Source organism: Coregonus lavaretus (assembly GCF_964263955.1).
Source record: "Coregonus lavaretus genome assembly, contig: HAP1_SCAFFOLD_300, whole genome shotgun sequence".
Taxonomy (NCBI): Eukaryota; Metazoa; Chordata; class Actinopteri; order Salmoniformes; family Salmonidae; genus Coregonus; species Coregonus lavaretus.
This window is the reverse complement of record NW_028164966.1, coordinates 25,239-43,213: the sequence shown is the minus strand read 5'-3', so window position 1 is coordinate 43,213 and position 17,975 is coordinate 25,239. Positions and strand designations below refer to the sequence as shown.

Here is a 17,975-nt window from a genome sequence, read left to right as displayed (position 1 = left end):
CAAGTGTTGCATCCTTTAGGTCCTTGGCAAAGGTTCTGATACTGTCCTGATCAAGATGTACATTATCGTATAAATGTTCACATGTCAGAGTGGGGTGGTGAGCCGTTGAGCAGTGAGGCACAGTCCACAGTGATCTGTTGATTTATTTTTTCGATCAACTTTCCTGGGAAGTGTGGATGATGACGTTGTCGGGGGTGTCAATCCTGGTCTGACTGAGTAGCTGCATTGCACTCTCAGTTGTAGGACACCAGAATTTATACACCTGGTGTCTAGGGAATAATCTTTCCTGGACTAAGAACTTCCCATTTGAATCAATAAGGATTGCAGTTGTGGGTGACTGTCTGGGTGGAGCAGACTGGGAGACTGGTATTCTGACCTGGGCTGGAGCAGACTGGGAGACTGGTATTCTGACCTGGGCTGGAGCAGACTGGGAGGCTGGTTGGCTGACCTGGGCTGGAGCAGACTGGGTGGCTGGTTGGCTGACCTGGGTTGGAGCAGACTGGTTTGCTGGTTGGCTGACCTGGGTTGGAGCACACTGTGCTGGAGCAGACTGGGAAGCAGGTAGGCTGACCTGGGCTAGAGCAGAGTGGGATGCTGGTTGGCTGATCTGGACTGGAGCAGACTGGTAGGCGGGTGCAGTGTCATCAGGCTGTGTGGTGGAGGCCATGCTGGTCTCAGGTTCTGCTTGTGTTGTACCAGGCTGGTGGACATGTTCTCTAGATGCAGAGGACATATTGACTAGCTGCTGGTTGAGGGTCTCAATGTACCTCTCTCTTTGTTCTAGCTCCTTTCTTGTTGTGCTCAGATGGTCTCTGAGGTCATCATTTGTCTGATTGAACTGTTTCATCTCTTCTTTTAGTTTCTGGACAGTGTCCTCCTCCCTCTCTTTGAATTATATGACCTCTGCTTCAATTAGAGAGAGGGTGTTGTGGAAACATTGCATAGCAGGTGTTCTTGGTGTCGTAGGCATGTCCTTGGCTTTGTCTGCTGCAGGTGAGGTAGGTAGAGGGACACTGAGGGCTTCTTGCTGTGTCACAGAGACCGTTGGGGCCTGCTTTTCTCCATCTCCCTCATTGACTTTTTCCTCAGTTTCTGAGATGAGTTTAGCTTCTGCTTTTAGGGTAGCAAACATATTCTAAAAATCCTGGAGGCTTGAATCATTGCCTTGTATCAATACAGTTCCATTATTATATAAGTTTACTGTTTAATACGTGTTGCTCTTGTCAGCTTCTTCAAAAATGCTGATCTGACATCCTTGGCTGATGCCTCTCTTTTTTGAGAAAGGGAAATTGTTGCAAATAACCCTTTTTCATATGTGCCCTTGTTTGGTATTAAATATTACATTTGCTCTTGTTTTGCAACTGGTAAGATCTGCAAACAGGCATTCATGGTTCTGTTCCATCATCAAACCTTTGAAACTTTTCTTAGCTTTCTCCGTCTGGATGTCTGGTGGGTAAACAATTTCACACAATGTTGCAATAGAAGCGTTGTTTCTTGTATTATTCTCTCTTGTGTCTTTTAGAGGACTGTTTTACTTTGATGTCATTTGTCTTCTGTCCTTATTTTGTCTTATTTTGTCTTTCTTTTCTTCAGTTAACTAGATATTCTTTGTTAGCTAGCTAGCTTCTTCCAGGAGAGTCCCTAGCAACTGCTTAGCAACTGGTAAACAATTCAGCTAGCTAAGATAACTGTACAGTTTTATGAAAAATAGTTACTTTTTCAAAAGCCTTTCTTCTTTGTTTGTTGCTTGTTTTGTCTCTTATTCAGTCTTGCAGTTTTCTTTTGGTTTTTTTCCGATGTACTTCACTCTAAAAACTCATTTTTTCATTAGCTGCTGCTCTATTTGAAATTTTTTGAATAGTATCTCTCTCTCTCTCTCTCTCTCTCTTGCATCTCTCTCTCTCTCTCTCTCTCTCTCTCCCTCTCCCTCTCTCTCTCTCTCTCTCTCTCTCTCTCAATCGCCATCTCTCTCTCTCTTTCTCTCTCTCTTTCTCTCTCTCTCTCTCTCGCCATCTCTCTCTCTCTCTCTTTTTCTCTCTCTCTTTTTCTCTCTCTCTCTCTGTCTCTCTCTCCAGTCTCTATCTCTCCAGTCTCTCTCTCTCTCTCTCTCTCTCTCTTGCCATCTCTCTCTCTCTCTCTCTCTCCCTCTCTCTCTCTCTCTCTCTCTCTCTCTCAATCGCCATCTCTCTCTCTCTTTCTCTCTCTCTCTTTCTCTCTCTCTCGCCATCTCTCTCTCTCTCTATTTTTCTCTCTCTCTTTTTCTCTCTCTCTCTCTGTCTCTCTCTCCAGTCTCTATCTCTCCAGTCTCTCTCTCTCTCTCTCTCTAGAGACTGGAGAGAGATAGACTGGAGAGAGATAGACTGGAGAGAGAGAGAGTGAGAGAGTGAGAGAGAGAGAGAGAGAGAGAGAGAGAGAGAGAGAGAGAGAGAGAGAGAGAGAGATACTATCTTACTCAAACTTGATCTTTATCCATAGATTACACATTGATTTTGGATTTTAGATTAATCCATAGATTAAAGTCCATACCAGACAATAGAATGGTTCAAGAGTGCGTCTGTTCATACCGCTAAACTGTTTAATGAGCACTAGGTGGCAGTGTTTCATCGTGTTTGTTTGTAATATAGTGTGTGTTACAGTTTTTTTTTGTTTTATTTCACCTTTATTTAACCAGGTAAGCCAGTTGAGAACAAGTTCTCATTTACAACTGCGACCTGGCCAAGATAAAGCAAAGCAGTGCGATAAAAAAACAACAACAACACAGAGTTACATATGGGATAAACAAAATGTACAGTCAATAACACAATAGAAAATCTATATACAGTGTGTGCAAATGTAGTAAGTTATGGAGGTAAGGCAATAAATAGGCCATAGTGCAAAATAATTACAATTTAGTATTAACACTGGAGTGATAGATGTGCAGAAGATGATGTCAGTTACTTGTTGCCTGTCCAAAATTGTAATCAGTAACGTAACTTTTGGATTACCCAAACTCAGTAATGTAATCTGATTACTTTCAGTTACATTTTGATTACTGTCCCCTTAAGAGGCATTAGAAGAACACAAAAAGGATCCATCAAACGCATTTGGTGTGTTATCATAGTGGTCTCTGATTGGTGGTCATCATTTGGTGTGTCATCATAGTGGTCTCTGATTGGTGGTCATCATTTGGTGTGTCATCATAGTGGTCTCTGATTGGTGGTCATCATTTGGTGTGTCATCATAGTGGTCTCTGATTGGTGGTCATCATTTGGTGTGTCATCATAGTGGTCTCTGATTGGTGGTCATCATTTGGTGTGTCATCATAGTGGTCTCTGATTGGTGGTCATCATTTGGTGTGTCATCATAGTGGTGTCTGACTGGTGGTCATCATTTGGTGTGTCATCATAGTGGTCTCTGATTGGTGGTCATCATTTGGTGTGTCATCATAGTGGTCTGTGATTGGTGGTCATCATTTGGTGTGTCATTTTAGAGGTCTCTGATTGGTGGTCATCATTTGTTGTGTCATCATAGTGGTCTCTGACTGGTGGTCATCATTTGGTGTGTCATCATAGCCGTCCGTCCGCCCGTCCGTCCGTCCGTCCGCCCGTCCGTGTGTGTGTTTAACACTCTGCACCCTCAGCAGTAAAGTGAAATATTATGACTCCAGTTCTGAGAAGATGAGACTTTGTATCCCAGAGCTGATGTCTTTACAATATCCCTCCTGTCATCTGTCTGACATCACTTTCAATTTCCTTTTCAGTCTTTTTGTAGTGTAGTCCTATTCTATTACCCCAGTGATATCTGAGACGTGCTGAGAGCTAGTCACATAGTAAAGGAGACATACAGTTGAAGTCGGAAGTTGACATACACTTAGGTTGGAGTCATTAAAACTCGTTTTTCAACAACTCCACAAATGTCATGTTAACAAACTATAGTTTTGGCAAGTCGGTTAGGACATCTAATTTGTGCATGACACAAGTAATTTTTCCAACAGACTGATTATTTCACTTATAATTCACTGTATCACAATTCCAGTTGGTCAGAAGTTTACATACACTAAGTTGATTGTGCCTTTAAACAGCTTGGAAAATTCCAGAAAATGGCTTTAGACGCTTCTGATAGGCTAATTGACATTGTTTGAGTCAATTGGAGGTGTACCTGTGGATATATTTCCAGGCCTACCTTCAAACTCTGTGCCACTTTGCTTGACATCATGGGAAAATCAAAAGAAATCAGCCAAGACCTCAAAAAAGAAATGTGTAGACGTACACAAGTATGGTTCATCCTTGGGAGCAATTTCCAAACATCTGAAGGTACCACGTTCATCTGTACAAACAATAGTACGTAAGTATAAACACCATGGGACCACGCAGCCGTCATACCGCTCAGGAAGGAGACGCGTTCTGTCTCCTAGAGATGAACGTACTTTGGTGCGAAAAATGCAAATAAATCCCAGAACAACAGTAAAGGACCTTGTGAAGATGCTGGAGGAAACAGGTACAAAAGGTACTGAAAGGTCAATCAGCAAGGAAGAAGGCACTGCTCCAAAACCGCCATAGAAAAGCCAGACTACGGTTTGCAACTGCATATGGGGACAAAGATCGTACTTTTTGGAGAAATGTCCTCTGGTCTGATGAAACAAAAATAGAACTGTTTGGCCATAATGACCATTGTTATGTTTGGAGGAAAAAGGGGGTTGCTTGCAAGTCGAAGATCACCCTCCCAACCGTGAAGCACGGGGGTGGCAGCATCATGCTGTGGGGGTGATTTTCCAAGCTGTTTAAAGGCATCTGGGGAGATGGCGCCGGAGAAGATGGCTGCCGTTTTACAGCCCTCTAACCAATTGTACTATAATGTGCGTTTTTTCGCGTTATTTGTAATTTATTCTGTACATAATGTTTCTGTCATCGTCTCTTATAACCAGAAAGAGCTTCTGGATATCAGGATAGCGATTACTCACCTCATATTGGACGAAGATTTTTTCTTCAACGAGTCGGACGCGAAGGATATCCTACAGACACCCGACAAGGACCAAATCCCCGTCATTCGCAGGAGAAAGAGACGGAGATATCGTGGACGTAGGTCAGGGTGCCTTGTAAGAATCCGACGGCGAGCAAGTAAACTGCCTCTTCAATCAATCCTATTAGCCAATGTTCAATCATTTGAAAATAAATTAGAAGACCTACGATTACGGTTATCCTACCAACGGGACATTAAAAACTGTAATATCTTATGTTTCACCAAGTCGTGGCTGAAGGACGACATGGACAACATACAGCTGACGGGATATACGCTACATCGGCAGGAAAGAGCGGCTGACTCCGGTAAGACAAGGGGTGGCGGTCTGTGTATATTTGTAAACAACAGCTGGTGCACAAAATCAAATACTAAGGAAGTCTTGAGGTTTTGCTTGCAAACGCCATGCTCTATCAACTGAGCTACATCCCTGCCGGCCATTCCCTCCCCTACCCTGGACGACGCTGGGCCAATTGTGCGTCGCCCATGAGTCTCCCGGTCGCGGCCGGCTGCGACAGAGCCTGGATTCATAGAAAGTGTTACAAATGTTCTCCTGTCATCTTATAGGAGATCCATTCATGGATTTAGTTATGGCTTGAGAATGTGACTGGTCTACGGAGTTCTCCTTTATGTCTGTCTTTGTATGTGACAACAACTTTTCTGTATTATGTGTATTTCCACAATCAATAATCATAAACGGTACTTCACTATGAATACTTTTGACTATGTGGTTTGAAGTACTTTACCGTTATCTTGCACATACATGAAGACTACTATAGACATAAATCAATGCAGTAATGTTTTATTAAATAAAGGCTCTGATTAAAATATAATATTAATAAAATCAGGCATTTGGCTAATTCTTCTTCCCAGAAGCTCCTCTGAATGGTTTGGAGATGGCTCTGGAGAGAGCGTGTAACACCCTGACTATGAGTGGGCGTTTACGGGACTGGGACTCCTGGGGAGCAGGGGCCGGTGTGGTTGTCAGGTCCTCCTTGGGAGGGGAAGTGGATGGAACCTCTGGAACCTCACACTCAGCATCTGTCATAAGAACATTTCATAATCAGAAAATGAATGTGTGTGTTTGTGTCTGTCCGTCTGCCTGCCTGTCCGTCTGCCTGCCTGCCTGCCTGCCTGCCTGCCTGCCTGCCTGTCTGTCTGTCTGTCTGCCTGCCCGTCCGTCTGCCTGTATCTGTTGTCACTGTTTTAACAAGCTTGTCATAGGGTGATACATCAATATGACATTATCGATGCTTATCACTTACCCTGAGAAATATGAGTCTCTCTGAGACGTTTGGTAGGCAGTGCATCCTGTTTAGGGTGGCTCTTCGGTTCCCCTTTTGTCTTGAACAGCTGTTGACAAAACACATCAGGACAACTGAGCCTGTGTAAAATACAGAGTGTGCATCCCAAAAGGCACCCTATTCGCTACATAAGGCACTACTTTTGAAAAGGGCCCATAGAGCGCTGGTAAGAAGTAGTGCACTATATAGGGAATAGGGTGCCATTTGGGACATAGCCATTGACTCTCTCCCATGTGTATTAGGATTGAATTACAGCGTCCTCACTCAACCTCCTAAAGACAATGACAACAGTATTGTTCTAATGCTGAGAGACAATAGGGGTGTAGTGAATCTGTAGGGTAAATTTCAGCCCTGCCTTACAGAGGTAATCTCAAAACACAGAGCACCCTACCTTAATCATGATCTTTGGAAACTTATGCATTTTCGGTAGGAAACGCCACTTCCTGTTACGCAGACGCGTAATGGACTGCGTTGTAGCCCTGATTGTCCCTGATCCCTGGGTTAGCGTCGTTTCACAGCAAATATTCCAGACACCTAGAGGTCAGAGGTCAAGAGTTCACTAATCATTATACCAACATCAAGACAGACAGATAAGCAAGCAGAGACACTTTCCCAAAGGAGACGTGGCCAAGCTTTCACACTGCAGATTTTACCACTAGTATGTATTCAAACACGACCAACAACATACTCTAGACTACAATGAAATGTGAAAGGTCATGGCACCACAACATACTCTCCAGACTACAGTGAAATGTGAAAGGTCATGGCACCACAACATACTCTCCAGACTACAATGAAATGTGAAAGGTCATGGCACCACAACATACTCTCCAGACTACAGTGAAATGTGAAAGGTCATGGCACCACAACACACACAACAGTAAGAGAGGTGTGAGACGTACTTTCCGTCTGTGTCGGAGGCAGCAGCGTAGTGGAGCGGGGTGCAACCCCTTTTATCCAGATCGTTCACACTGGCCCCAGACCCCACCAAGGCAAACAGACACTGGTAGTTACAATTGGCTGCCGCATAATGCAGAGGACTCCTAGAAGAACGCACAGAAACCATTCAACATCAACAACAGAAACAGCTTATTGGAGCTGTAAAACATTTACATTTTACATTTAGCAGACACTCTTATCCAGTGCGACTTACAGGAGCAATTAGGGTTAAGTGCCTTTCTGCAGGGCACATAGATTTTTCACCTAGTCGGCTAGGGGATTCGAACCAGCAACCTTTCGGTTACTGACCCAACGCTCTTAACCGCTAGGCTACCTGCCGCCCAATCTTCCCCATAATAATTCCTATATGCCCCTATACTATATTCCCCATTATCATAAAGATCACATATGAAAGTTATTTGATGCCACAGACAGACCTTCCGAAGCTGTCCTTTCTGTTGAAGTCTGCCCCTGTGTTGAGCAGCAGATTCAGACAGTCCAGGTTCCTGGTAACAAGATATCAAGTTCAGAAAGGCTCTCGTACATCTGAGCTATCAGGTGGATGGTAACAAGATATCAAGTTCAGAAAGGCTCTCGTACATCTGAGCTATCAGGTGGATGGTAACAAGATATCAAGTTCAGAAAGGCTATCGTACATCTGAGCTATCAGGTGGATGGTAACAAGATATCAAGTTCAGAAAGGCTCTCGTACATCTGAGCTATCAGGTGGATGGTAACAAGATATCAAGTTCAGAAAGGCTCTCGTACATCTGAGCTATCAGGTGGATGGTAACAAGATATCAAGTTCAGAAAGGCTCTCGTACATCTGAGCTATCAGGTGGATGGTAACAAGATATCTAGTTCAGAAAGGCTCTCGTACATCTGAGCTATCAGGTGGATGGTAACAAGATATCAAGTTCAGAAAGGCTCTCGTTCATCTGAGCTATCAGGTGGACGGTAACAAGATATCAAGTTCAGAAAGGCTCTCGTTCATCTGAGCTATCAGGTGGATGGTAAAAAGATATCAAGTTCAGAAAGGCTCTCGTACATCTGAGCTATCAGGTGGATGGTAACAAGATATCAAGCTCAGAAAGGCTCTCGTACATCTGAGCTATCAGGTGGATGGTAACAAGATATCAAGTCTAGAAAGGCTCTCGTACATCTGAGCTATCAGGTGGATGGTAACAAGATATCAAGTTCAGAAAGGCTATCGTACATCTGAGCTATCAGGTGGATGGTAACAAGATATCAAGTTCAGAAAGGCTCTCGTACATCTGAGCTATCAGGTGGATGGTAACAAGATATCAAGTTCAGAAAGGCTCTCGTACATCTGAGCTATCAGGTGGATGGTAACAAGATATCAAGTTCAGAAAGGCTCTCGTTCATCTGAGCTATCAGGTGGACGGTAACAAGATATCAAGTTCAGAAAGGCTCTCGTTCATCTGAGCTATCAGGTGGATGGTAAAAAGATATCAAGTTCAGAAAGGCTCTCGTACATCTGAGCTATCAGGTGGATGGTAACAAGATATCAAGTTCAGAAAGGCTCTCGTTCATCTGAGCTATCAGGTGGATGGTAACAATGAGAACCTGAAAGAAAAGAGAAACCCGTACACTGCTCTTGCTAGTATCACTGTTTTTATAATGCTACTAAAAGCAATAATAAAAAGTGATACTAGCAAGAGCAGTTTGCAGGCTTCTCTTTCAAGAAGATATAAAGACAATTTAGACCAGAGCTCAAGTCAATACCACCATGGCATGGAACCACATTATACAGAAATGATACCGCACTAATGATCTATACGATTTTTTAAATAACTCTAAACAATACTGCTAAACCATGTGAAATGTAAGAGTGTGAATATGTGTTTGTTCTTTCTGGTGGCTTTACAGTTCATGAACTAAATATTCCTTGGTGTAAAGCCTGGACCAGTCCACTCACCCTCCAGCTGCTGCAGCATGTAAACAGGTCCTTCCAAAGTCGTCAGGGGTGTCTATATCAAAGCCTGATGAGAGGAGCTTCCGACAGCAGTCAGAGAACCCACTGAGAGCAGCCAGGTGGAGGGGGAACATCCCATGGACGCCTCGCCTGCAACACATTTTTACATTTTAGACTTTAAGCAGACACTCTTATCCAGAGCGACTTACAGTTCATTCAGCTAAGATTGGAAACAGCACCACATCACAGTCCTCATTAAACCCCACAGCAGATCAACACATCAGCATGCTGCAATGCCCTGTCTATCAACCCCCCACACACCACAATGTGTTGAGCATAGTCTCCAAGCGGCTATTCGGTCAATGACAGAATTGCAGATGCATGTTGCATTATTGCTGGAAACTGTGTGTGTTCTCACTTGGCTGTGTCAGCTCCGTTCGTGATGAGTGTATTGATGAGTAACTCGTGGCCGTAGCGAGCAGAGATGTGCAGGGGTGTGTTTCCATTCTTATCTTCACAGTCGATCTCAGCACCTACAGAACACACACACACACACACACACACGTCAACCACTTGACCCAAGAGGCATCATGAAGCATTATGTTCAACCACATTGCAAGTAACATTGCTCTGTGCCAGTGAATCATGGTTTGAAGACTAAAGACAATGCTGAAGAGCCTACTGGTTCATATATATTCAGTTGAGAGCATTCACAGCGACTCACCATTCTGGATGATGGCTTGAGATCTGGAGAAGCGTCCGTGGATGGCCGTCATGTGGAGGGGGGTCTTTCCATCTTTACTCTGCAGATAGAAAGACAAAGATGGTTCACACGGCAGTCTGTGCTGCTGACCACAGGCAAAATCAAACACGTATTGGAGGAGCGCTTGATTGCATTTAGTTTGCATTGTTAGGCCTATTCCATTGGTATTTGAATGTAGACCAGGGCCAAATACTAAGCCATGTGCTGCGTCAGTGTGTGCGTCCCAAATGGCACCCTATTCTCTTCATAGTGAACTACTTTTTGAACCAAAGTAGTGTACTTATAAAGGGAACAGGGTGCCATTTGGGACACAGGCAGTGCCACCACGGCTCCTTGCTCTATGGGCCCCTGGTCAAAAGTAGTGCACTACATAGGGAATAGGGTGTTATTTAGTTCAGACACAGTGTTGGTCATCCGGTCTCCTCACCTTGATGTTGACGAGGGCCCCGTTGCCCACCAGCAGCTCCAAGCAGAGCGCCCCATGGCGCAAGGCGGCCGTGAAGTGGAGTGGGGCGAAACCCTTCTCGTTCACCTGGTTCACGTTGGCGCCGCACTCGATCAGCTCATTCACCACCACGTCCTGCCCGTTGTAGCATGCCACGTGGAGGGGGGTGTTACCGTAACCATTGGGCTCATTTATCTGGAGGGAGCAAGGGAGGGAAAAGAGTGGAGAGAGAGAGGGGGGGGGGGGGAACAAAACAATACATTCCTGATCAGGTCACTTGGTTCTGAAAACCCCCTGGCCCAAAACACTGGCTCCAACCTCCATCTCTTCATTACTTGAAAGGAAATCATTCGCCAACCCACTAGAGCTCTGTATTTTCATTGAGTTGTAATTGAACAGTGACTACACATTTGAATGCGTGTTGACTCACATCCACTCCAAGGTCCAGGAGGTACTTGACCACACTGATCATTCCACTGGAGGCTGCAGAGTGGAGAGGGGTGTAGGCCTTCTTGTCTTTACAGGACACCTCTGATCCATGAGAGGCCAGAAGTTTCACCACCTCAATGTGCCCTATGGTAGAGAGAGAGGGGGAGGGATAAATAGAGAGAGAGAGAGAGAGAGAGAGAGAGAGAGAGAGAGAGAGAGAGAGAGAGAGAGAGAGAGAGAGAGAGAGAGAGAGAGAGAGAGAGAGAGAGAGAGAGAGAAGGGGAGGGAGATAGTAAGGGGGTTAAGAGAGAAACAGAGATACAAACACAGAGAGATAGGCAGAGAGAGGGAGAGATAGATTAGTTTACAGTGGTACACAGCACCATAAGCAACACCTACATCATGTTAGTACAACTGAAAACATCTAATCAACCTACTAAGTACATGATTCTGACATAATAACACACTAGACGTGGCTCATACAGCTGAGCTGTGAGACTAACACACAGTCCATTCATTCATTCATTCATTGGTATAAAGGACATTAGTCAGAATGTAAATGATGTGGTAAACTCATCACCCATGTAAGCAGCCCAGTGGATTGCTCGGCGATCCTTCTTGTCAAAGGCATTAATGTTGGCTCCTCTGGAGAGAAGCAGCCTCACCATCTAACAGGGAGAGGAGAGCGAAACAAAACACAGGTTGAGGAAAACTAAACAGCAAAATCCGCTAAATCTGGCTTCAAAGCCTCCCCTTTAAAAAATATATTTTGTATTCACAATGAATGAAAGATAACATGTAAAGACATGGTACATTTCTCCCCTTTTAGTCCCCCTTTGACCTCCCCCTCTCCCCAGAATGCCTCCAAACACATTTAAAAAGAAAGGGAAAGTAATTGACTTACATGTCAGAAAACAAAACAAAAGTATACAACAACGTTACTTCAAGCAAAAATGTAATAGCCTAACAATTTCAGGTGATTAAGTGATTTTATAGGCCTATATAGCAGTAATCTCAAGGTGGGGCCAAGAGTACTAATCTGGAGGAAGTGTTTGGAGCTGTTCAAAATAGGATATCATCGGGTCCCAGGAGGAATAAAATGAGTTGGTTGACCCTCGAATGGTAACTTCATTTTTTCTCATTTTAGGAACAGCTTCAGATCTTCGAGCCAAAGAGAGGCTAAGGGAGGATTGATAGATTTCCAATCCAATAAAATCCTTCTGCGGGCTAACAGGGAGGCAAAGGCAATGGCATCTAGCTGTCTATTGGTCAGAGAAGGATTGTTGTTTGGTACTCCAAAAATAGCAATTTCTGCACTAGGCTGCAACTTTATATCAAATGCTTCAGAAAGGGTTTTAAATAGTGGACAAATAATCTGCCAGACGGGGACAGGACCAGAACATGTGGGTCAAGTCCACCAAGGAGCTTTTACACCTGTCACATGTACCATCAATATTTGGGTAGAATTTGGACAATCTGGCCTTACTGAAATGGATACGGTAAAGTACCTTAAACCGTATAAGGCTGAGCCGGGCACAAGAGGAGCTTCCATTTACCCTCAGTAAGGCATTTCACACTCAGATCGGATTTTATTCAAAGCCTCCTCTGAACAAACTCAAGCATACAACTAGGGCTGTGATGGTCATGGAACTTCAGGTGTCGGTGATTGGCGTGTCTTATGTACGTGGTCATCGACAAAACTGACAGCTGACAGGGGGGCGGGACGGACATTAGCAAAGGAAAACATTAGCGCGTTTAGGCCAGTCTTGCTCTCAATTTTGGGGAAGCTAATTTTCTCCATGAAAAATATCAAGCATTCCATGCATCATCACATTTGCAAACATATTTTTGTTTTGTTTTTTGTTTTCACCTTTATTTAACCAGGTAAGCCAGTTGAGAACAAGTTCTCATTTACAACTGCGACCTGGCCAAGATAAAGCAAAGCAGTGCGATAAAAACAACACAGAGTTACATATGGGGTAAAAAAACATAAAGTCAAAAATACAACAGAAAATATATATACAGTGTGTGCAAATGTAGCAAGTTATGGAGGTAAGGCAATAAATAGGCTATAGTGCAAAATAATTACAATAGTATTAACACTGGAATGCTAGATGTGCAAGAGATTATGTGCAAATAGAGATACCGGGGTGCAAAAGAGCAAAATAAATAACAATATAGGGATGAGGTAGTTGGGTGGCCTAATTTCAGATGGGCTGTGTACAGGTGCAGTGATCGGTAAGGTGCTCTGACAACTGATGCTTAAAGTTAGTGAGGGAGATAAGAGTCTCCAGCTTCAGAGATTTTTGCAATTCGTTCCAGTCATTGGCAGCAGAGAACTGGAAGGAATGGCGGCCAAAGGAGGTGTTGGCTTTGGGAATGACCAGTGAGATATACCTGCTGGAGCGCAGACTACGGGTGGGTTCTGCTATGGTGACCAATGAGCTAAGATAAGGCAGGGATTTGCCTAGCAGTGATTTATAGATGGCCTGGAGCCAGTGGGTTTGACGACGAACATGTAGTGAGGACCAGCCAACAAGAGCGTACAGGTCACAGTGGTGGGTAGTGTATGGGGCTTTGGAGACAAAACGGATGGCACTGTGATAGACTACATCCAGTTTGCTGAGTAGAGTGTTGGAGGCTATTTTGTAAATGACATCGCCGAAGTCAAGGATCGGTAGGATAGTCCGTTTTACGAGGGCATGTTTGGCAGCATGAGTGAAGGAGGCTTTGTTGCGAAATAGGAAGCCGATTCTAGATTTAACTTTGGATTGGAGATTCTTTATGTGAGTCTGGAAGGAGAGTTTACAGTCTAACCAGACACCTAGGTATTTGTAGTTGTCCACATACTCTAGGTCAGACCCGTCGAGAGTGGTGATTCTAGTCGGGTGGGCGGCTGCCAGCAGCGTTCGATTGAAAAGCATACATTTAGTTTTACTAGTGTTTAAGAGCAGTTGGAGGCTACTGAAGGAGTGTTGTATGGCATTGAAGCTCGTTTGGAGGTTTGTTAACACAGTGTCCAATGAAGGGCCAGATGTATACAAAATGGTGTCGTCTGCGTAGAGGTGGATCTGAGAGTCACCAGCAGCAAGAGCGACATCATTGATATACAAGGAGAAAAGTGTCGGCCCAAGAATTGAACCCTGTGGCACCCCCATAGAGACTGCCATAGGTCCAGACAACAGGCCCTCCGATTTGACACACTGAACTCTATCTGAGAAGTAGTTGGTGAACCAGGCGAGGCAGTCATTTGAGAAACCAAGGCTATTTAGTCTGCCAATAAGAATGCGGTGGTTGACAGAGTCGAAAGCCTTGGCCAGGTCGATGAAGACGGCTGCACAGTACTGTCTATTATCAATCGCGGTTATAATATCGTTTAGGACCTTGAGCGTGGCTGAAGTGCACCCATGACCAGCTCGGAACTTATGTAAAATAGCTGACTATTCCTAATGTGATTAGTAAATTGGATAGTCATAATTTAGGCTAATAATATAACTCAATCACAGGCTGTTCAATGCAGCGGGTGGTGGAGTAGGTTTCTTTTCACTGGAAAAATGTGGCCTTTTATTATTTTAAAATCACGCAATTCTACTACACTTTATATGACTAGAGAGATTAGCAGAATATTTTTCAACACGACTTTCAAGTGGCACTGACCCAGTGATAAAGACAGTGAATATGCACACTCACCAGGGATATAGCCGATGCCAATGATACTGTTCCCTCAATTAAGTTGAGGATTTTGATCATTAAAAAGACATTAGTATTTTCATCTTCTTCTCTTTGAAGCAATAAGCCAATTGCTTTCCAAACTGTTTTCCCTCCATTGTATTTTGAAAAATTGCGATATGCCTGGTTGAGCCTCTCGTTCACTGACATTCACAACTCAACAGTCATCTATTTGGAAGCCTATTCGCCGCACCCGCTGCCTTCCGACAGGCTACGCGATTTAAAACAATCCAGAAGAAGCTAATGATCATGCTTTCTGGTATAGTATACACACGTAACATGTAGGATTCCCAGAATATGTTCTATATTCTCATTATTAACTCATTATAATCAGTGGTTTAATTAGAGTATGATTGGCTAAATAAAACAATGGGCCTATGGTAATGCAACATTAAGTGATTCAAGGAAACTAGCCTATTTTGTTTGTTTATTTGCTCGGGCATCTGAATTACAATTATTCATGAACAATCATTTTGCATAGCTTATTCTTTTAATATTGAATAGCCTATAAATGGTTATTACAGCTTAGTTATTAAAACTTAATTTCTCACAAGAATGAGGTTGTGAATTGGGAGGTTCAGCTCGGTCTGGGCCTTACTAGGTCCCCCTGTTAAATCGCCAGCTCTGCTAAAAAGTGCCCACCAGAGTTCTACATAGGCCTAGAACACGGCCTGTGCTCTAGCTTCACATTGATGGTGACAGCGAGATGGAGATTGTGGCCAAAGCAATTTAGCCAAGGCCAGTTCAGTTGCCTCACTTCAGCCACAATGTTGGCCCTGTTGTCTGTGGCGATACAGGACATTAGATTTTCATCAAGGGCCCAGTCAAGGAATTCCGAACGCAGGGCTTCGGAGAGTTTGTCGGCTGTGTGGTATTCCGGAATGTAGGTTGTTTCCAAACAGTTGGATTTCAGTGTCCAGTCTTTCGTCAGATAGTGCACTGTTAGGTTCATGTAAGGAGTCATATTTACACTTGACCACATGTCCGTATTCAGTGCAAAAATAAACAAATCTACGTCCTTTAGCTCTGTCTGAACCTCCCCCTTCACCTTGTTGAACAAGGTAGGGACCGCTGTTTGAGACAAATACTTTCTCCCCGGTAACTCGTATAGTCTGTCAAATTTCCAGAGCATTTATTTGAAGGCGGGTTTCTCCACCGTTCGTAAAGGCACCATTCCTATGACTAAATAACGAGTTCCAGTGTCTGGCAGTGCTCGCCACTTATCGGTGTCCCGTTTGTGGTGCTGGAATTCTTAGTAGGTAGCCTATGGGTTTGGCGCATATTCTGCAAACAGGCTGGCCAAGTCATCTGGTTCTCCATCGTCATTAGGTGTGAAACTGAAATGTGCCCAAACAGGTTGTTATGGGTTTTTTTTTGCAATGAGAGCCATCTTTTTCACCTCACTCCTCTGATCTACTGTAACAATGAAAAAGGTCAGAGGTGAAGGTCAGAGGTCAGAGGCTACCCACCCACCCCCAGCCTGTAGGCTATAGATCTAGAGGTACTATAGTTACCCCCGGTCCCCACTTTTCACCTTACCCCCCCTCTTCAATTAACCTGAATTGACCTTCAAAGATTCTCTCCTATTCGCACATAGAGCAGATTTGGTGATTGCGGTGCATCAAAAGATAGTCCATCTATTAAACTGTCTATATCTCCTCCAACTAAGTCAGCAAAACAATACCATATAATCAAGAGTTAACACTCCCGCTATGGATAAAGTATATCTACATTAAAATAAAAGGTGATAAAACATTTTATGGAGAGAAAATCATACTTGGTTTTGACGGTTATTTTATTTTCATGGCGTTCTTCATCCAAAACCGTCAATGTCACGGTTATCCAATTACCGTCACAGCCCTACATTCAACCAATATAAGTAATCGGATGCACAGTAAGCTCAACGTGGGGATAGGACAGGTATAAAGTGTAGACTACAGTGTGTAATCATGTCCATGCTAATTGCTAACCTCCTGGTGTCCACTGAAGGCTGCATGGTGCAGCGCCGTGCGCCCGGCCCGGTCTGACACGTTCACGTTGCTGAGGAGAGGGACCAGGGCCTCGGCACAGCGGACTGCCTTATTGGCCGCAGCGATGTGGAGCGGCGTTTGCCAGTTCTTGTCCCTGGCGTTCACGTCAGTAGAGTGTTTCAATAACACCTGGACAGCCTCCTACAGGAACACAGTTCAAATCATGTTCAACTTTGTTTAAAGTGCATTTAAAAATCACAACACACTTAACAGTCAAACACATATGCACAGGAGTGTGTGTGAGGGCTGACAGTATCAGTACACGTACCTCACTGCAGGAAGCCACGGCCCGGTGCAGAGGAGTGAGCCACTTGTTGTCTTTGGCATTTACTCTGGCTCCTGGGACACAGACAGAAAAACAGGTGACAGACTGACAGGGGGACAGACCGACAGGGGACAGACCGACAGGGGACAGACCGACAGGGGGACAGACCGACAGGGGACACATTCAGTGCCTAACAACACACTATACAATACAAGTAAAATGATATACAACATAATTCTGACAAAATAAATGACATACCTGTACACGAAGAGACAACACACAATAGCTTAGCCCTTGGTGCAGCCACAGCTCTCGGGCACCTGCGTGAGCACATAGAAAATCACTGTCTAATCAGAGACTTCAACACATTAGTTCCCACAATGAGTTAATCAACCTGCCCATCAACAATAAGCACTGGGACTACATAACAGAAGCCATAAAGTTGAATTTTTAAGTCACATGCCCACTGGGCTAGTTTGTTCCCACCACAACCCACCAGGATGATGTCTGAAGGAGCTAGAAAGTTCCCCTCTACCACTCCTGCCTCCCTCAACCGAGGTACAATATCTGCGCGCAGAGTAGTAGCCATGGACCCACTATCTAACATCCCCTTCAGCTCAACTTTATCCTGTACTAGCACAGTGGTGTAAAACAAACTGTCATTCTGAGTAATTCTCATTGTGTTCTGAAAAATGACTGTGTTGTTCTTGGGTACTGACTCACAAAAGTAAGAATAAACAGATTGGATATCATCATCAGTGGAGGAAAAATAAGAATGCCCCACATTGCCCTCCTCAGAACGGAGGCTTTCTAGTTTTCCTGAGACCTGCCAGTCTGTCCACATCCAGGGTTCTGTCGCTGCCCAGCCTCACTACAGTCAAAGCTCATGTGGCCCGGAGAAAAGCACTTGACGCACAGCTGGTGCATCTGACAGTGAGCTTTGGTCCAGTGATTAGTGCTTCCACAGTCAGAGCACTCATGCTGACGTTTGTGGAACTGTTTACGGGGCCCTCTACATTTAACATGTTTAAGTCATTTAGCAGACGCTCTTATCCAGAGCGACTTACAGTTAGTGCATACGTTACTTTTTTTTTTTTCATACCCCCCGTGGGAATCGAACCTACAACCCTGGCGTTTATT

The 17,975-nt window shown here is 44.2% G+C and overlaps 1 protein-coding gene across 1 annotated transcript in view; it reads right to left on the bottom strand.

Moving 5' to 3' along the window:
* Positions 1-11,479, bottom strand: part of LOC311116406 (serine/threonine-protein phosphatase 6 regulatory ankyrin repeat subunit A-like) — a gene marked incomplete at its 5' end in the record, with an annotated part of 41,499 nt that extends 30,020 nt beyond the window's left edge. The window contains 8 exons of the mRNA XM_084191499.1: positions 7,202-7,342; positions 7,676-7,744; positions 9,178-9,324; positions 9,593-9,707; positions 9,899-9,977; positions 10,365-10,577; positions 10,813-10,955; positions 11,392-11,479. Of these exons, the coding sequence (XP_084047625.1) occupies positions 7,202-7,342; positions 7,676-7,744; positions 9,178-9,324; positions 9,593-9,707; positions 9,899-9,977; positions 10,365-10,577; positions 10,813-10,955; positions 11,392-11,479 (995 nt within the window). The remainder of the gene's footprint in view (positions 1-7,201; positions 7,343-7,675; positions 7,745-9,177; positions 9,325-9,592; positions 9,708-9,898; positions 9,978-10,364; positions 10,578-10,812; positions 10,956-11,391) is intronic.
* Between the last annotated feature and the right edge of the window lie 6,496 nt (positions 11,480-17,975).